Source organism: Eublepharis macularius, chromosome 1 (assembly GCF_028583425.1).
Source record: "Eublepharis macularius isolate TG4126 chromosome 1, MPM_Emac_v1.0, whole genome shotgun sequence".
NCBI lineage: Eukaryota > Metazoa > Chordata > Lepidosauria > Squamata > Eublepharidae > Eublepharis > Eublepharis macularius.
The window spans coordinates 205936129-205956974 of NC_072790.1; the positions used below are offsets into that span (position 1 = coordinate 205936129).

Here is a 20846-nt window from a genome sequence, read left to right on the forward strand (position 1 = left end):
GGACATAAAATTTACAGACTGTCAGTTATTGAGAGAGAATTGGAATAAAATGTTTTTTAGATGGTACACTACTCCCAAAGACATTGCGAGAATCAGTAAGAGTTACTGTGGACATTGTTGGAAATGTCAGAGTATGGATGCAACATTTTATCATATGTGGTGGACCTGCAAGGAAACACGACAATAGTGGATAAAGATACAAGAAGAAATGCAGAAGATCCTTAAACTTAGATTTGAATTAAATCTGAAAAGTACGCTCTTAAATATCCTACCAACTAATGTTAGAAAAGAACAGGGAGATCTTTCTGAAGGCTTTGCTCAGATGAGCCCAGCTGTCACCATGGAAGATAGTGAGTACATCTTAACCTTAAGGGTGTGTCTAAACTTTGTGTGCTTTTAAGGTGATCTACCATTAATTTTCAGATAAGGAAATGCAATCTACTGCCAACATTTTAGTACCTTGAAGACAAAAAATACTTAACATTTATCTAGCACTTCCTCACATTCAAATGATAATGTCCAGGGCCAGCGTCAGCACATGACAAGATGGGGCAGCTGTCAGGGCCTGTGGTTTCTGGTGGGTTCTACTGCTGATAGCTCCCTACTCACACGTCTCCTATGATGCTTACAGTTATACCTTTTCACAGGCTGTTTGTGAGTGCTTTGTCACCTCTGCTCCCAGCGATATATACTGCTAGCACTGCTGGAGAAGAGCATGTGAATGGTACACAAAGCATTCCTGGAGGCCACGGCAGTGGCACTCCTACCTGCACCCACTATCCAGCATAATCAGGGAAAGGGCAGGCACACAGTGTGGGTGGCTATGACAGCACATGGAGGGAGAGCTTGTGTGTGGGCAAAGGCAGAAAGCACAGCCAGGTGAGGGCTTGTAGGCGGGAGGGCAAGGAGAACATAGTAGTAGACATAGCAGGGGCCCTGATCACTCTTTGCCATGGAACTCACCTGAAGGCAATGCTTTTGTTTGTCTCACTATCAATTTGATTGGGTAAGCCCTGTTAATATCTGGAGCAGAACCTTGTAGGACAGAGCTTGATAAACTTGCCTTCTCCCTTGCTGATAACAGTGGAGGTCTTGGCTGCCTCAGCAGCAGCTCTCCTCACAAACACAATCTCCTTCTGGACCCACACTGGTTTTCAATATGGGTGTTACTGGGGATCTCAGCCTAGTATAAAAACTGGGTGACTGAATGGGTGGTGGGGGAGGATTTGGCAGGAAGACAGCAAAAGCAAGCCATTTAAATTAATCTGTACTAATAAAAGTCTAGCATTTAAAGAAATAAACAAGAGTTATTTGAACACCTATGGGCTCTAATATATTTTTCAGAAAGACATAGAAAATTGCTGGAAAGGCTGCAGCTAGAAAGGAACGTATTTCCACTTTAGGAAGATGAAAAAGTAAAAAAATTCTGGAAGACTATTGTTAGTAGAAATAATGAAAATTCAAAATGGTTTTCTGTCCCTGATATTCTATTAGCAATTTTATTGATTTGTTTTTAGGAATTCCTATTCTGATGGGCAATAGAGAGCTCTTTCTGTACTTGATACTTGCCATTAAGAGTCAAAGAGCAGTTGTGGTGGATCAGACCAACAGTCTATTCAGTCCAGCAGGATTTTAATCCAGTGGCACCTTAAAGACCAACAAGATTGTCAGAGTGTGAGTTTTTGAGAGCCAGAGATCCCTTCTTCAGACACAAGTTGGAATCCTTGAGCCATATCCTAGCCAAAGGTGGGTAGGGTGTTACAAGGGAGGGCATCAGGAGGATGTAAAGGAACAATGCAGCTGATTACAGCAGAAATTAGCATCTGTAGTGAGATAAGTATCCCAAGTATCTGTTCAGCCGGGGGTGGGGGGGGGAGAAGGGGTCCATTTTGCTGAATTGTGAATAAACCCCACTTCAACAATCCCACCTAACTATCCACCTAACTATCCATTCCGTCCAACATCATTTCTAACGGGGGCCAGCCAACCAGATGCCCCTGGCCTGGAGTCCTCCTGGAGGACCTGAAAAAGAAAGCATCCCCGACTGTTCCCACCCAGCACTAATATTCCTCCCTCTGTTCTCTTAATCATGTCAGCATTTTAATTGCCTAAAACATGGACTCTTTCTCTTATCACTCTTAAATCTAACAGGAATGTCCTCTTGGGGCAAGGAGTATAAGCCCTTAGCATTTCATTTAAACTGGATGAAAAAAAAAATTTACAGCCAGAAACATGGTGTTTTTTTCAGGGGGGAGGGGGCATTGAAACTGGGATATTTTCTCCTATTTGCCTGACATTTGACAGAAAGGATCCTGTATTTGAACTGTACCCTTTCTGAAAATTGGATGGGGGAAAAAAGGAAATTATAGCCTAAAGTACATTTCCCACTGAGACCAAAGGAAATGAAAAAAAAGACAAATGAATACAAAAACAAGTGAAATGAAAAATAATGGAATTTTTAAAGTAAAAATGAGGTGAAAATGATTTTTTTTGCAAGTCTCTATAAACTAAAACATCAGAAACTGGTAGTATTGAAAATAATAAAAAGAATCCAAAGGCTTTTATAGAAGTTGTGTTCTCATTTATTATTAAGTAGATGATGGACCCACAAGTAGGAAGATGATTAAAATATCATTTATCGGTTCAATTACATTCTACCTTTATGTCCATACTTGCTTTCCTTCTACATGTTAGTTGTCAGTATTGATCACAAATGTTTTCAATTACTGTAACAGCAAGTCAAGCTTCTTTTTGCATATATTTTTAGAATTAACATATTGCAACTTTGTATGTTGAAACAACATTCTGACATTCAACAACATGTAACATTCTGAACCTCAAATTAAAAATGACCCTGTGCTTAGTTTACATGGAAACTTCATTAAAACAACAATAGTTATTAAGAAATTATTTGTCATAGAAAAGCTCGGACTAAGTAGAACAATAATTCCATGTCTTTTTTTTCCTGTATAAAATATCCTACATTTCTAACTTGAGCTTCAGTCCCGGGGCTGCTGTGTAATGAAATCGACCATCCCATTCCAGGCCTTGTGTGTCTGTAAATTCTCCCTTCCCTTCCAACCTGGAACAGGAACAGGACAAAAACAGCATGTTTAGTGAATAACTACAATAATTGTATTAAGATTACTAGTGATGAGAGCTACTGATGTGCAGTTCCTAAAGTGCTGGCCATTGAATGGAGAAATCCAGGTTCAAAGCCCCACTCAGCCTTGAAACTTACTGGTCAGTCACTACCTTTCACTCTAATCTTTACCTCACAGAACTGATGTGGGGGGGAACCCTGTGTATGCCACCCTGAGCTCCTCCGAGGGTGAAATAAGATTGAGATAGGTAGTATAGTTTCTTTCTTTTTTGTTTCTTTTTTATTTAAACAATAAACAGTGAATAATACATATAAGATAAAAACAATATATATCAGACTAGTAGAACTACATAATAGTTCTCTCCATCCCCATACATACTTAAGATACTTTACATACAACCTTTTATATTTTACAGTTTATATTCAACATTATATTCAATCTTATTATGTTCAGCATATTAGCTTACTAATTTAGTTATTTAACCTAACAATTGGTCTATTTTAATATTAATGATATGTAATTCTCCTTAGTTTGCAGCTACATATTAAAAAAAACTTTCAATTTTTTCTGAATTTTTTTGGTTTCATCTATTATGTATATAAGAAGTTAATTTTGCCATTGATACATATTCATACAATTTATCCATACAATCAGTCTTCTCGGGACAAGATTCTGCCTTCCATTTTGTTGCATATACTACTCTCGCCGCTGTCACCATATATTTTAAAAGTTCACTTTGCTCTTTTATTATATTACTTGGTAAAATATTTAATAACATATTTTTAGGGTTCCAGCACAAAGCGGAACTTCAATACCTTTTGCATTTCCTCATGTATTTGTATCCAATATCTTCTTGTCTTCTTACACATCCACCATATATGACAGAAAGTTGCGTCCATGTATTGACGTTTCCAACACTTTCTGCTATAATCTTTACTGGTTTTTGCAATATCCTTATAAGTAATATACTCTTTAAAAACATTTTATACCAATTTTCTCTTAACATTTGGCAATCTGTAAATTTGACTTCTTTAGTCCATAAGTTTTCCCACTGACTCATTGAAATATCTTCACCAAAGTTTTGCATCCATTTAATCATACAATGTTTGATCTATTCTGATTCTGTTTCATATTCCTAACAGATGTTTTGGCTCTCAACAGATTAGTTGTTCAAACACTGTTTTCTCTCTTAATCATCCTCCTTCTTTGGACAGTTGTTCTTTACGTTTGGTCATTGCTTGATAATATGTCAACTATGAATTTCTTCCCATTTTTATTTTTCCTTGCTTGTCCATCATATATTCATAAATAACGTAGTCCATTTTATTTCATGTAATATTATCATAATACACATCTATTTATGATGTCAGTGGAGAAACTGGCAGACTTATAGTGCAATCCTAAAAAGAGTTACTCCAGCCTAAGCCCATTGATTTCATTGGGTGTAGACTGAAGTAACTTTGCTTAGGATTGCATTGTTAAACTATTTCTACATTGAAACCATATTTTTCATAATCTATCTCTCACAATATAGGGGCCATCTTGTCTTTGAATGGTTTTTAATGATTTCTTAATCCATAAATAATTATGAATTCCTTCCTTGGTATCAACTGTCTCCAATTTTATGTGTTTTCTGTTTGAATTTATATCTAATCTGATATCCAGACCAGTGTGGCCGCATGTCGATACAGCTTAACATCTGGCACCACCATCCCACCTCAGCTTTTTTCATCTTGTAATATTTTAAATCTTATTCTAACTTTTCTTCCATTCCATATAAAATCATTTATCCTTGTCTGCCACTTTTAAAGAATCTTTTCATCTAAAATTGGGAGCATTTGAAACAGAAAATTCAGTTTAGGTAATATATTCATCTTGCTGTAGTCTTTTTTTTTTAATTTTTTTATTGGATTAGAAATATTTTATGTCCATTACAATCAATTTCCTTTAAATATTCCAATTCTAACCCCCTCCCTTTCCCCCCCCTCTTGCTGTAGTCTGACTCCCTCACCCTTGCCTGCCTCCCAGCTGGCTCCAGTGAACAGTTGCAACAGTGAGGAGTAAATATTTATGGCTGTTCCCATCTGTCCAGAGGCAGCCCAGCAGAAGATTGCAATGCGAGGCAGATTCTGTCAGAAGTCTATTCATTTTAACAGTGGAGCTCCTCTGTAGCCATGAGATTTTCAATTTTTCTTATCTTTGCAAATCTTCAATAATGCTTGCCCAAACTTTTTGATGACTATTTATATAAGTTATCATTTTGTCCCATAACATTTATTCCCAAATATTTAACTGATTTTCTGGTAATAATACAATCCATTACTTTCTCTCTCTCTTCTTAGATCCAGAGGAGTTAGCCATGTTAGTCTGTAGTAGCAAAATCAAAAAGAATCCAGTAGCACCTTTAAGACTAACCAATTTTATTGCAGCATAAGCTTTCGAGAATCACAGTTCTCTTCGTCAGATGCATCTGACAAAGAGAACTCTGATTCTCGAAAGCTTAGGCTACAATAAAATTGGTTAGTCTTAAAGGTGCTACTTCTCTCTCTTCTTGTTCCTCTCTGGTAGCTGATAAGATTACTTTTGCCTTCTTTTTGTTCAATTTATATCCACAATATTATCTAAATCTTGAAATTTGCTCCAATACATATTTCAGGAAAAAAATTGGTTTTGTTACAGATATTATAACATCATCCACATAGCTTTTCATTTTATATTCTTCTTTACCTTCTTTTATTCCAACAATTCTTTTATCTTGTCTAATTTTAACATCCAATACTTCCAAAATGATAATAAATAATAGTGGAGATACTGGACAGTCCTGTTGGGTTCCTTTAGCTATTTTTATTTTCCCTGTCAATGAGGCATTTACTAAAATTTTAGCTTGCTGGCCGGTATAAACACTTTGCATCCAATTTAAAAATTCAGTTCCACACTTCATATTTTCTAATACTTTTATCAAAAATTTCCAGGCCCAAATACATACAAATTGAGTCTGTTCGCAGACAATATGATGCTTTATTTAACACAACCTGAAGAATCTCTCATTTATTTACAAAAAACGCTAGTCAATGGTTGTTGTGGGTTTTCCAGGCTGTATTGCCGTGGTCTTGGCATTGTAGTTGAATGCTAGTCAACTTTGCCCAAATTTCAGGTTTAACAATTATTGCTTCTAAATCTTTAATATTACCTATAAAGGTCACATCTCACACTAAAGAAACTTTCCAAAGCAAATTCGTATCAGTGGGCAGCAAAATACATCCCATATTTAGGTATTAATATTCCCTCGCAGCCCAAATTTCTTCTAAAATATAATCATTTTCAAAAATTTAATGAAATCAAATCAGACTTACTCAACTGGAACAAACAACAATACACCTGGTTTGATAGATTCCACTTAAAGCTTTTATTCTCCCTAAAATTATCTACTTATTTCAAGCTATTCCACTATCGCTCCCGTCAGATAAAATAAAGCAATGACAAACGACACTAAATAACTTCTTATGGAATTACAAATGCCCGAGAACCGCGTTTTGGATTTTAAAACAGAAAATAAACCAAGAAGGATTCAAATATCCTGATTTAAATATTTATGCCCATGCTATACGCCTTACAAATGCTATTTGCAAAGGACACTCAACCCGATTGGATCAAAATCTTATATTCATTGATTACCCCCCATGTCATTTCAAGAACTACTATGGAGTCAAAAACCCAACCTATTACCGAATACATTTCTATCAGAAATAGTTAAGGTTTGGAACAAGTATAAAACAAAAACTCTTCCAAAAATATCACGTTATTCACATTTTTTAATGCAGGACTGGTTTCCGCCAGGGAAAGACCTGTCAACAAACAAATTTTGGGAAAAAATGACTATTATAACTTTATCAGACATATCTTCTAATAAAAGACTACTGACTAAAGGTGAACTGGAAGAAAAAATAAATTCCACCATACCGTGGTTTCAATATTTACAATTATCGCACATCGCTACCAAGATAAAATTAACTGATATACTTTGTAAACCCAAAAACGAACTTGAAAACATTCTAACTCAAGCACACAATGTAAAACGTAAAGGCCTTATAGCTAAGTTATACAATATTATACTTCTGACAGAAAAATCAAAAGTTGCTACTTTTCAAATAAAATGGCAACAGGACTGCAATGGTCAACTCTCATCAGACTACTGGAACCAAATTTGGTCCTCTAAACTAATTAACACACCAGACATCAATAAGAAACTGCTATCATGCAAAATCATAACAAGATGGTTCTACACGCCAAAGCAACTTTCTGCAATAATTCCAAACTACTCTCCACTATGCTGGAGAAAATGTGGCCAAATTGGCACCTATGCCCATTGTTGGTGGCAGTGCCCTTTCATTAACAACTTTTGGGAAAATATACTTCAACAAATATTTATAATAACCAATATTAAGATTCCCTTTCCCCAAAAGCTAATCTTCTTAGATTTATGGCATACCACAGAAATTCCTTCATTTAAACGTGATTTAATTTCAACACTTCTAACAGCAGCAAAAAAATTAATAGCTTTAAATTGGAATAAACTGACTCAACCCTCGATCAATCAATGGTATTTAAAAATTTGGGATTATATTATTATTGAAAAGATAACAAACAACCTACAGAATTTGGACCCATCTGCCAAAAGCTCACTATTCTTCGAAAAATGGCTACCCTTTTATGAGTTCATCACAGAGAAGGAAGTACAGGCCTCCAGCCAATTGTATCAATTCATATTTGACACCTAATTGGACTTTCTATAAGACTAAAGTGTGATCGCATTGCCAAACTTTATTTTACATTGATATAAATGATTTTATCGAACTATATGTTATTGTTAATAAGAAGTATTACCTCAAGATTTACTGATATATATGTTTCTATATATAACTTACATAATTATCAATGTGTATAATTACATACTTATATACATAGATATAAATATATAGAGAGAGGGGTTTTTTGTTATCTTTCTCTTCTTAGTGTATTTTGTATTATGTATTATTGTTCTCAACCTAACCGTCTTTTTTTTCCAACTTCCTTGTAAACTTGTGAGTTATTCAATAAAATTTCAAAAAAATTTTAAAAAAATTCCAAGACACATTATAAAAAGCTTTCTCTGCATCCAAAAACATAAATGCCATTTTTTCTCCTTTCCTCCTTGAATATTCGATTGCATCAAGTAAATATCTGATATTATCTCTCATATATCTCTTAGGGACAAATCCTGTTTGATCTTCATGTATTAAATCTTGAAGACATTTTCTTAATCTCTCTGCCATTATCATTATAAATGTTTTATAATCCACATTCAATAAAGAAATTGGCCTATCTGATTGCGGTAATAATGGATCATTCCCTTCTTTACATATTAGAGTTATATTCACCTCTTGGCAGGGCTCATTTCCGGGGGAATGCGCCAGAACGCTGTTCCGGCAGTTTTCCCAACAGTCAGGTGTCCCCACCCACCTGACTTTGGGACATTTTGGGCCGTTTAGACCTCGATGGGGGCCAAAATGGCCAAGATTGGGTTGGAGCTGGGTGGAGGAAGCTTCCCCTGCCTGGCACCAACCCAGTCCTGGCTGATTCGGCCCCAATTGGGGCCCAAACGGGCCCAAAATGGCCATTTTGGGCCATTTTGAACCCATTTCCGCTGGGATCAGGGCCGGAACGGCTGGGATTGGGTCGGTGCCGGATAGGGGAACCCTCCTCTGCCCAGTGCTGACCTGGTCCAGGCTGTTTTGGCCCTGATCCAGGCCCAAACGGCCTCACATGGCCATTTTTGGCCATTTGGGGCCCATTTCGGCCAGGGTCAGGGCCAAAACCACCAGGACTGGTTCAGTGCCTGGTGGGAGACCCCTCCCCTGCCCGGCACCGACCTGATCTGGGCCATTTTGGGCCTGTTTCTGCCTGGATTGGGGCCAAAATGGTGCTGATCGGGCCACTGCCAGGTGGGGGAACACTCCCGTCTGGTAGCAGCCAAATCCTGGCCATTTTGGGCTGGTCAAGGGGCGTGGCATGTGCTAATGATTTATGCTAATGAGTTCCTGCAGCTCTTTTTCTACGAAATGATCCCTGCCTCTTGCCAAGTTGTTGGTATTTTCTTTCTATCTTGTATCTCATTCATTACCTTTTGTAAAGGTATTGCTATTATGTCTTCAAAACCTTTATAATATGTTCCGTTAATCCATCCAGTCTAGGTGCTTTACATATTTTTAGTTTTTTGAATGGCTTAATTGATCTGTTGTATTATTATTGCTTGATTCAAAATTCTTCTTTGTTCTGCATTTCTTCTGCTTCCAATAGATCCAATTGGTTTTTTAATTGCTTCATTTCTTTCCATTTTCTCTTATCACCGGTAATTTTATGTTCTTGTTTCAATATCTTCAATTTGGGGGTAATAGTCTTTATATTTTCTTGTCTTTTTTTCCTTTTTAAAATACATAAACGTTGTCCATGCTAACAGGTACAAAAATGCAAGAAAGAACTGACAGAATATTTCATGTTGAATGGCACAATTGATGTTAATTCGACAGCAAGGCTTATATAAGGGGAACATTACTGGCAATAGCTGTGCAAAAGTGGGGGAAAAGGTAGGATAGTTTCTAGTCACATTTCAAGATGTCAGCTTTCCAGTCAAGGCAACATTAAAACAGGAAGTACCTCATAAAGGAAATTCCTGTTGCAGGTTTTAATTATTTATTTAAACATTTCAGTGTCTCCTTTCTATCCAAATCAGGGTACCCAAGCTGGCAAACACTAAAATCTTTCAAACATTATAACAGTGTTTAAAATACAAATATATATTTAAAACAATATTTAAAACAAATAAATGAAACATATAAACACATAAAAATATACAAACAGGGAAGAGGGCTAATAAATGTTAGTGAGGGAATGTCAAGCAAAACAGAAAAGTCTTCACCTGCTGGTGGAAGACCACAATAGAGGGAGACAGATGAATCTCCCCGGGGAGGGAGTTCCAAAGTTTCAGTGCCATGATCGAAAAGGCCCTTTTTCAGGATGCCCTTTCTCTAGCCACAGATGGCCGGGGCACCTGAGACAGAACAGCAAAAGATGACCAGAATGGAGTAGGTTTATATGGGAGTAGGCAGCCCTTCAGGTAGGCTGGCCCCAAGCTGTACACGGTTTTAAAGGTCAGCACCAGCACCTTGAATTGTGCATAGAAGCAGACTGGGAACCACTATAGATGGAACAAGACCGAACTGATATGGTCCTTATGACTCAGTCCAGTCAACATTCTGGCTGCAGCATTCTGTACCAACTGTAGCTCTTGGACAGTATTCAAGGGCAATCCCACATGGAGCACACTGTAGTAATCTACCCTAGAGCATTCACCGCAGTGGCAAGATTTTTCCTGCCCAGGAACAGCTGCAGCCGGCTGACCAAACAAAACTGGTGAAAGTTGCTCCTGGCCACTGCTGCCACATGTTCATCCAACAGGAGGCTCACATCCAGCAGCACCCCCAAGCTATAAACCTTCTCCTTTAGGGGGAGTACAACCCCATTCAGAACAGGAGAGATCCCAATTCTTGGGTCAAACCCCACCAGTAGCACTTCTGTTTTGTTTCAGAGTGACTGCTGCTAGGTTTGGTAACTGAAATCGTTCTACTCTACTGAGCTTTCTAATTTATTCATCCTAGGATAGTTGACATCTACCTTGCACATGCTTGCCAACTGCAAAAGCACTGCAATCCTTGGAGAATGTTCATATTGAGAAGTACCTAATTAACAGTATGAAGAGGGATACAGAGACAGTTTCAACCTACAGGTCAGAGCAACTTACAGCGAAATCCTAAGCAGGCATACTCAAAATCCTACTGATCCTACTATTCAGTGGTGCTTACTCCCAGAAAAGTGTTCTTAGGATTGCTCTCTTAAAGTATAATTAAGGATTGATATTCCTTTATATCAAGGAAACAAGCTTACAGATACCTTCCTTTCAACGTACTTGTTTTCATTGAATTGACCGGTGTATTTTGCTCCATTAGGAAATATGTAGGTTCCTGTTCCATGAAACATGTTGTCTTTGAATTCACCTTCATAAACTGCACCTGACGGATGTTCCAGCCTTCCTAAACCATTCATCTGATTTAACAAGAAGATAATTGATGAATACCCATTCCTAAAATACGTCCATAGAGTCTCTGACTTGTCCTCTCCATCCATTTAGTAAATATAAAGATACAGTCCTAGGCACTCTTACTGGAAATAAAGTACATTGAGCACTGTAGTGCTGTAGGATCAGACAGCTAAAACAGCCCAGCCCACTCATATGTAAGGTACCCCCAAAATTCATCAAAATGAATAAGTAGGAATGTACCTTATCATTCTTCCAGTTTCCTCTGTATATAATTCCATTGGGAGTAGTATGCTCTCCATGTCCATTTCTTTCAAGACTTCCATCAGTTGTTCTTGTACATTCACCGTCTAATTAAGCAAGAGAAAAAGAAGGTGAAGAAACTTAGTAAAATGAATAATTCCATTTAATACAGTGACATTTAATCATTTGAAAACACGGCATATTACCAGTTAATTAATTTCTTCATCTGTATTCAGTCTCCTCCCTAGTGTATTCTTTATCATCTCTTTCATATAAAGATAAAACTTGTTTAAACTTTTGCTAGGTTTCTTTTGGTTCTTGAGCAATTTCATGACTCTCATACCAGAATCAAGGTTTTTTTGAGTATTCATGTTATTATTCCACAGTTTTTAATGGAATCTCCAGTAACTGTATCCTGAGATCTATTGTAGTATTTTGTTACACAGGAAATTTCTCACAATAGGGAAGCACAGGGGATATGCACAGTCTCCATGAGCTGAGTATTTCTTTCCTTGTCACCCCCATTCTCTCCTCGAACACAACCATGTTACACTTGGGAGCACTTCAAGACGTCAGCTTCCCAGTGGGCAATAATAACTTTGAAAGTTCCACAGTGTTCAATAACACCCCCTTCCACAGTATTACAGTACAGAGGTTTTGTTTTTATTTATGTTATTTATAGTTTGCTTTTCTCATTGAGGCTCAAGGTGGATTATACAGAGTAAGTAAAACAGATACATTATGAAGCACTCCCTCCAGTTTTGAAAAAGTGGCATATTCTAGCTCCTCTGTTTCTATTCTACACTTTAAACACCAATATAAAAACTCTTAAATCCTGTTCATGTTTTCTCCTCTAAACAATCGTCATAGCTTTACTCAAAGTGGGTTAGAGACAATCTATCAGCTCCGAAGTGTATTGTAATGAATTGCATGCTTCTTTTTAGTGGTCAGTAGATGGAGCTATTGCTTGGTTTTAAAATCTACTTCAACACTTAGGGAAGAGCTGTCACCTGGCTGGGGTGATTTTTTTAAGTCACCTGCCCTGCCCAAGAATCATAGATTTCTGAGAACTGTGTTACTGAACCATATTTAGTCACAGTGTAAACCAGCTGCAAGGAGTCCCAGCCCTTTCAATGACATAGTCTGATCTTTAAAAATTCTTTTTAAAAAGTTACATAGTTGATTTAATTTTGTCCTCTGTAAGCAATTAGAGTATCTGAATGTTTTCTTAAAGACTGACAGACCCAGTTTCCCAAATCTGTGAAAACGCTTTCAACATGGAAGACCTGTGATGCACACAGGGCACTGCCTATGTGCTCAAGGGTCAGTCATTGCAAAGCTCAGAAGCAAATGCAGGTGCACAGCTGATAGCCCCTGTCCACACAGACTTAAGGAAACCTGAGATTTGAATGGCCATGCTGGCACTTCATTACCACCTTACAAATTATAAAATTATGTTTCGTGCAGACCAATCCTGCACATGTTGCCTTGAAATCAAGTCCTGCTAAATTCAGTATGATTTACTCTCAAGTAAGTGTGCATAGGAATGAAGCCATAAGCACATTACTTGCCAACTTGATATGCTAGAAAACAAACTGAGACTGAATTACACTGCAAGCCTCTGTAAACTAATTCCACCTCTAAGACCACCACTGAAGTCAATGAGCTTAGAAAGATGTAACTTGGTTTAGCATTGCACTATTAGATAAATATTATGCAGCTTTACACAATACATCATTTGGCACAGCAGTCTATATTTTTTTAATAAAGTGCCATGGTTGTGATACAGCTGATGTTCCAATCATTAACTGCTATTGTTTAAATAAACCCATATATCATTTTCCATGTATCCAAAAATATTTTACCATACTTATCTTGATTTGGAAATATAAATGATATTTTATAAACTTCAACACCTGTTGAAAGAGAATATTAGTGTTACTGATCTTTGAGAATAACATTAACAACTCAAAAGCCTTTATATATAAAACCTGAAATAAACAATGGCCAAATATATAGTACCAATTCTGCCTAAAATATATAAACTTTAACTATAATGACATCATTAAAATGGCTGAAGCTGCTAGGATGCTTTGGGAAAATTCTGGTAGAGAAAATGATGTGCAAGCATATCAAAAGCCACAGAAGAATTTTAAAAATAAAGTATAACACAGGTCAGGTTCCATTTGGGTGTTGCTATTCCAGACTAATCATATGGAGTACTAGAGTATATGAGTTTTTATGCAGCATTATGAATGTCTCGTCATATTTCCAACTAGGCATTTTCTCTTTCTGCATGTTGTACTGGAACCATTCCTATCACAGTAATTGGAATGGACTGGAAATACTAAAATGTAGAAAACAGATGATGCGACTGCAGCACTGGGAAACCAAATTGTCCTACCCTCAGCTGCAAAGACTGAACATGTACTGAAAGTATGAGGGTAGCACGCAGAAGACTTTGACTAGAAGTACTCTTACAAGGCTTGGGCTAGGTGTCTTGCAATGGAATCAAAGTATCTAAATAGATATAAAGGAATTTTAGGGGGTTTGAAATACATCATCCTAGGCCCCTGGCTGAAGGATCAGGTTGGGAGTGTCTGAGATAAGAATTACAGTGCAATCCTAAGGAAAGTTAGTCTTTTCAGTCTATTGAGATCAATGGGCTTAGAAGAGTATAACTATGCTTAAGACTGCTCTGCTATAGGAGCGTGATAATAAAATTACAGTCAAGGGGAATCAGAGCTAAGGAGGCTAAAGAGACTTCAGTCAGTGGAAATCTAAGCAGGGTGATTCAAAGGAAAACCATGCAGTGCACAGAATTTTTATGGTAGTTGTTTACAATTTATTTATTTATTTATCTAGTGTTTTTCAAGATAAGCTTTCTCCGTTGGTGTACATAACAAAGTAAATTAATGACAACATTAGAAAACTTACAAGTTAACCCATACAATTATTTTATGAATGGTGTTGAATCCAGGAGTGCTAGGGACGGAGTGCTTGGCTGCAGCCACCTCTCCTCTGGTGGTCTCAGCAGTGGCAGTAGGAATAAGGTGGGAGGGGGTCCTCAGAGCTCTAATTTATAGTTTTGGAAAGGAGCATGGGCAGAACTCACAATATGAATCATGATGAGCAGGTCTGAGGGTTGTGTGGATGGTGAGTCTGGCTGGGATGATTTTACCGGGTGTGAAGCTGTGATGATCATTGGAAAGGGAGAGCTGCTCAGATATTTTCAATATCAAATTTTCCTCCATAGGTGACATAATGTACCTTTCTGGGGAAAAACTGTCCTATAGTTTTAGGGATGTGCTTTCTGCACTTAAAAAAATAAATAGGGACACACACACCACCCCAAAAGTTACACGCTTTTTCATCTGGACAACAGAAGCATCTCTCAAACTGAAGCAGAGAAAGAGAGAGAGAACTACCGCATCCTGCATACCTGAGTCTTTATTATTCATAGCGTGGTTTACAGCCAGTTACTGAGCGGAAGTCCAGTTGGAAATGAGCTACTTTTTTCCGACTCCAGAGAAGTCCCTTCGATTTGAAAGGAAGCGCCCCCGCCCCCTGCTCAAAACTCCTCCGTTCAGGAGCGCTAGGGGTTGCCAGGGAGACCGACTTCTCTATGTCTCCGGAAACAGACGAGAAATGCCTTTCGCTTCCGGGTGGCTGGTGGTTGGTGGCCCGGCTGAAGGCAGGCTCTGACAGGTGGCTGGGATCGAAATGACGGGATAGCAGCGCGCATTTGAGGAAGTCGCAAGGAAGTGGGGGGTCGCCAAAGTTAAGGTGCCGTGTGGGATTTGAAGGGGGTGATTTGGGGAGTGCTGGGGGCTACATGCGGGATACAGAGGTTGCTCAGTGGCAGAGCCTATGCTTTGCAGGCACAAAGTGCCATCAGGTAGCTAAATCCCTGTCATCCCCAGTTCGTTGCCTCTTCCGCCCGCGCCTTGAATCCCAGGCCGTTGGGCTGGAGCAGACCTCTTCCCAAGATACTACAGAACTCATACGTTAATCTGTTTATCTATATATATACATCAGCTTTATATGTTCATTGGGGGAATATAACTACATGAGCGGGCTGCTGAGAATTATGGTGTCAAGTTAGGATTCTAAGAAAAACCTGCAATAACTCCAAAAGTAATGATTTTGTAGCATGAGCCTTTAATTCTTTTGAAAAACAATTTTCACTAAGTTCTGAAATGCTACTCATTGTAATGCTACTCTCTCCATTTGTTATAGCTGTTCTATTTGACTTTTCCATAATTGCTCCATGTTCTATCCATATTTCAGTAATCATTCATTCATTTATTTTATTCGATTTATATTCCGCCCTCCCCACATCAGCAGATCCTATATGTTTGACCAATATCAGTACCCCATATTACAGGCTGTGGGCAGAGTCTAAGAGATAATAGCGTATTTAAGGCAACATAGTTAAATTTGTGCCCGCCCTCCCCGCATCAGCAGATCCTATATGTTTGACCAATATCAGTACCCCATATTACAGGCTGTGGGCAGAGTCTAGGAGATAATAGCGTATTTAAGGCAACATAGTTAAATTTGTGTCTTTGTTGAGATTTGCTTTACAACATAAAACATACATATATATGATTTAAATCATACTTCATGCATCTGATGAAGTAGACTATTGGCTACAAAAGCTCATGCCACAATAAAGTAATATATTAAGTGCCACAGGCTCTGTCATTTTAGCTGCAACAACAGACTAATAGAGCTACTCTTGTAGCCTTACTCCCCTAAGGCTGGATTGAGATAGCTGATATTTTATCTCAGTTCGTTGTGTGGTCCCAGAGGGGTGTGAGGATACATAAGAAATTTTGCCAATGTACATGTCATAAATTATGTGTAGTAGTGTACAGGGTGTGTGTTTGTCTAGTACAGCTTTACTTGTGGTTTTTTTTAAACTTGTTTAAGCGATTAGTGAGGGAGGCAAATGGTTGACTTCTATCTTGTACCACCACTAGGTAACAGAAGTAATTATTGTTACTTTTACTATATTTTTGGTTGCATACAGTAGGGGGTTAATCTAATGCTGTACTTTGTTATTCATAATTTATTTTCTCTTTACTTGTATTTTTTTTCTCTTTAGCAGAAGAAAATGAGTTCATCAGGGAAGAGAAGAGGAAAACCCAACAGAGGAGGTGGAAGACAAGGGAAAGGGCAAGGAGGAGGAAGTGGTAGACCTTCAAGGAAGCATCAAGCCAGTGGAAGCAAAAAAGGCTCAAACAAATTATTCAGTGATGGTGACTTCTGCATTTCTAGTGTAGCAAGAGATGTTTGCAGGTCAGTCAAATGCTAGAATCTTATGTTTCTGGAATATTTTTTAATCCTGTTTTTGAAATCCTAGGTTTTTAAAGAGCCAAGTTTGATAAAATGGAATGGCTTGAATAAATATTCATTTATTAACCAATCCATTTATTCATTTATTAACCAAACAGGAAACCCAATATAAACTGAAATAAAGGAAGATCTTGGTTGATGAAAATTTAGTTAAACCAATAATGTCATATTCCCAAGAGCCACTGTGTCTCTCCTCTGTACTGATCTTTGGGCTGATTATAATAATTATGGAGCTCTAAAGAGACCCTGTACAGATTGGGATTGTTAAAATGATGGAATCCTATTGATTTCGTGTGTTTTTCTGAAAATTCCCACACAAAATAACATGGATCTTTCCATTATGAGCATTCCTGATGCTGTTAACTGGCCACTGTCAAATCACAGAATGCTGGACTAGATAACCCATTGATCTGACCCAAGGTGGCACTATTTAAGCTAACTGACTTTAAGTATCTGTTCATACATTTATTTTCTGTTGCATTCATGCATTTGAAAGTCTTTTTTTTTTTTAGTGCACCAAACTTTGTTAGCGAAAGAAATGGACAGACCAGATCTGGAGCCAAAGCAAAGATGCCTCTTCAGACTTTGCATATGACTTCAGAGAATCAGAAGAGAGTGAAAGAACTTCTTCATGAGCTCCAAAGACAAGACCTTGCAGCTGGTTTGGAGTTGGTATTTTTTAAAAATATACTCTGTTCTTCCATGGAACCGAGCTCATTAAACACTTTATACCTAGGCTACTGAACACAAGTCTTTAATTTTCACTGTTTTATAACAATTAGTCATGAGCAGGGCTTTTTTGTGATAATACTTATTGGTACAGAGTACTGGCACCATTGTTGCCGACTCACAACTCATGTGTCTCCTCTCATACTTGTGCTCAGGCAGTCTTTCACTGCCTGCTTGTGAGTGCTTTGTCACTTGGCAGCATATGCTGGCAAGCGCTACTGGAGAAGGGCATGTGAATGGTGCACAAAGCATCAGTGTTCCTGGTGGCCATGGCAGTGGCACTTCTAGTTGCACCCAGCACCAGCGGGGGAAGGCATGCAGGCAGTATGAGCAGCTGTGATTGCAGGTGGTGGGAGAGCTTGCAAGTGGGTAAAGGAAGGATGCACAGGCAGGTGTGGGTATGTGGGTAGGAGGGCAAGACGGGGGGCCTAATTAACTGGCTAATTAATAGGAAACAGAGAGTGAGTATAAACGGGCACTTCTCACAGTGGAGGGTGGTGAGCAGTGGGGTGCCACAGGGGTCGGTATTGGGTCCAATGCTTTTTAACTTGTTTATTAATGATTTGGAATTGGGATTAAGCAGTGAAGTGGCTAAATTTGCAGATGACATGAAATTGTTCAGGGTGGTGAAAGCCAGAGAGGATTGTGAGGCACTCCAAAGGGATCTGTCGAGGCTAGAAGAGTGGGCATCCATGTGGCAAATGAGGTTCAATGGAGCCAAGTGCAAAGTAATGCACATTGGAACAAAAAATCCAAAATATAAATACAAGTTGATGGGGTCTGAACTGGCGGAGACTGACCAAGAGAGGTCTTGGAGTCATGATAGATAACTCACTAAAAACGTCAGCACAGTGTGCGACTGCCATAAAAAAAGCTAATGCTATGCTAGGGGTTATTAGGAAAGGGATTGAAAACAAATCAGCCGGTATCATAATGCCTCTGTATAAATCGATGGTGAGGCCTCATTTGGAGTACTGTGTACAGTTCTGGTCGCCACACCTTAAAAAAGATATCATAGCACTGGAAAAAGTACAGAGAAGGGCAACTAAAATGATTAAAGGGTTGGAACACTTTCCCTATGAGGAAAGATTGAGGCGCTTGGGGCTCTTTAGCCTGGAGAAAAGACGACTGAGGGGAGACATGATAGAGGTTTACAAGATAATGCACGGGTTAGAGAAGGTAGAGAAAGATGTGTTTTTCTCCCTTTCTCACAATACAAGAACTCGTGGGCACTCTATGAAATTATTGAGCAGTCGGGTTAGAACAGATAGAAGAAAATACTACTTTACACAAAGGGTGATAAACACATGGAATTCGTTGCCACAGGAGGTGGTGGCAGCTACAAGCATTGCCAGCTTCAAGAGGGGACTGGACAAATATATGGAGCAGAGGTCCATCAGTGGCTATTAGCCACAGGAGATAGATGGTATTCTCTTTGTGGGGAGGTGGTGCTCTGTTGTCTTGGTGCTGGAAGGAAGGCAGTGGGAGGGCTTCTGGTGTCCTGGCCTCACTGACAGTCCTTTAGATGGCACTGGATTTCTAGCCACTGTGTGTGACAGAATGTTGGACTGGATGGGCCACTGGCCTGATCCAACATGGCTTTGCTTATGTTCTTATGTTCTTAATAGTTGTCATAAGGGGGCCCTGAGCACTTTTTGCCCAGGCCCCCCAAAACCTGGAATCAGCTCTAAAAGAAGTGCTTTCATTTGTCTGCCTATCAACTTGATTGGGTGCCTATCAACTTGATTCACGTGAATTATGCTGCAATTGGATGAATCCTGAATTATGAGAGAGGAAGAAAAAGTGATGTCTTTACTTTCTCCATACCACACATAATCTAGCATGCCCTCCTTTGCTCATTTTCACCTCAATTTAAGAAAAATCCCAAATCCTTAGCCTTTTCCTGCAGGACTGGTCCTCCAACCTTGTACATTTTGACTTCCTGTTTCCAACTCACGTATTTAATTATTCAGAGTTAAAACAAATGGCTCAAATCCCAGACTTTAGCCATAAAACATTAGATTTAAATGAGGTTCTTGTTTTCTTTTTCAGGGTACCTATATCAGGGAGAGAAGACAGTGATGAAACAGATTACTTTGATGAGGAGGAATTTTGTTCAGAAAATGAATCAGTTTCTAAAACTACCGCAAGCACTTCTTTTCATCCAGCTGTGAACCACATTTCAGAGACTGAAGTTTCTTCCTTTGCTGTGAACAAACTTTCCAGGTGATTCTTTCAATCAATACAGTAGAACACTTAAGTCAGAAAATGGGGTTAAGGTGACAGCTCTTATTGTAATTGCAGTTATGCAAATTTTTTAAGTGTGGAATGTTACATAGAGTACAGAGCATTTTAGGTTTCATATTTTTTAAAAGTAAGTTTCTAATTCTCATGATAGTAAACAAAAATAGTTAAAAGCTACCTTCCAGCTGAAAATTCCAGTGGTGATAATCCTTTGGGTTAGAGGGAGAGGACAGAAAACTTCCTCCTTTAACCCATTTGTATGTAGCCCATTTATGTAGCCCTCAATCCATCCTTCCCTGCTCTTGCAAGCCTTTTATCCTTTTCCAGGAACCCACTCACCCACACAGTCCTCTTAATCTGTTTGCTTTCTCCCCAGCACACACACATGAAATCTAAAATTCCATGTTCTAAAACCACCCTCCCCACACTCACAAAATAGAACTTATCATGTGTACAAGGAAAGCAAATTTATATAAATATGCCCAAGTTATATAAGTTATCTTGACATGGCTGACCTGGCCACTTGGATCCATGCTGTGGTAACATCAAGGCTTGACTATTGTAATGCTCTATACATTGGCCTCCCATCTAAGTTAACTAGGAGGCTCCAATTAGTGCAAAATGCTGCAGCTCAACTGTAAGGAGCGAGCAGGAGCATGAACATCACTCCCATCCTACAGTCACTCCACTGGCTACCCATCGTTTACCATGCTCAGTTCAAAATATTAGTTATTACATACAAAGTTCTTCACGGCTTTAGTCCGGCATACCTACGGGACCGCATCCCTCCCTATGTTCCTCCATGGCAGCTTTGCTCATCTGACAGGGTCTCCTGCAGGTACCAGGGTGCACACAGTTGAAGTCAACAGCAGCCCGTACATGGGCTTTCTCTGTGGTGGCCCCTAACCTGTGGAATGACCTGCCTGAGGATGTCAGAAGAGCCCCCACTCTCCTGGCTTTCTGTAAACGATGCAAAACCAAACTATTCAAAAAGGCTTTTTACTCAAATGGGAGGGCTGCATTGTAGGGAATGG

The 20846-nt window shown here is 38.7% G+C and overlaps 2 protein-coding genes across 6 annotated transcripts in view; one reads left to right on the forward strand and one right to left on the reverse strand.

The window, feature by feature from the left end:
* Positions 1-2583: 2583 nt before the first annotated feature.
* MORN2 (MORN repeat containing 2) lies at positions 2584-15077 on the reverse strand. 3 transcript variants are annotated; one of them, XM_054984948.1, is made up of 5 exons: positions 14921-15077; positions 13344-13394; positions 11479-11585; positions 11107-11243; positions 2584-3082 (listed from the first exon to the last, which is right to left on the reverse strand). In XM_054984948.1, exons 1-5 carry the CDS (start codon positions 14937-14939, stop codon positions 2980-2982), a joined length of 417 nt encoding a protein of 138 aa, XP_054840923.1. In that variant the 5' UTR covers positions 14940-15077; the 3' UTR covers positions 2584-2979. The 3 variants fall into 3 exon arrangements, with proteins under 3 accessions (XP_054840923.1, XP_054840934.1, XP_054840942.1); XM_054984967.1 differs by lacking the exon at positions 2584-3082 and adding an exon at positions 9497-9593; XM_054984959.1 differs by lacking the exon at positions 13344-13394.
* Positions 15078-15172: 95 nt separating this feature from the next.
* Positions 15173-20846, forward strand: part of DHX57 (DExH-box helicase 57) — a 36384-nt gene continuing 30710 nt past the window's right edge. For 2 of the 3 annotated variants that reach the window (XM_054985167.1, XM_054985184.1), the window contains exons 1-4: positions 15173-15264; positions 16589-16782; positions 17352-17507; positions 19621-19794. In XM_054985167.1, coding sequence (XP_054841142.1) covers positions 16598-16782; positions 17352-17507; positions 19621-19794 — 515 coding nt within the window. In that variant the 5' untranslated portion in view covers positions 15173-15264; positions 16589-16597. The remainder of the gene's footprint in view (positions 15265-16588; positions 16783-17351; positions 17508-19620; positions 19795-20846) is intronic. The other variant, XM_054985175.1, reaches the window with a different exon arrangement.

What these genes read in the sequence shown, in the direction of transcription:
- MORN2 (XM_054984948.1), bottom strand. An exon ending in TCCAAATCAAGATAAGTATG is followed by an intron (nt 11,586 to 13,343) that starts GTAAAATATTTT and finishes TTGCTTAATTAG; the next exon opens with ACGGTGAATGTACAAGAACA. An exon ending in GGTCAATTCAATGAAAACAA is followed by an intron (nt 3,083 to 11,106) that starts GTACGTTGAAAG and finishes TTCCTGTTCCAG; the next exon opens with GTTGGAAGGGAAGGGAGAAT.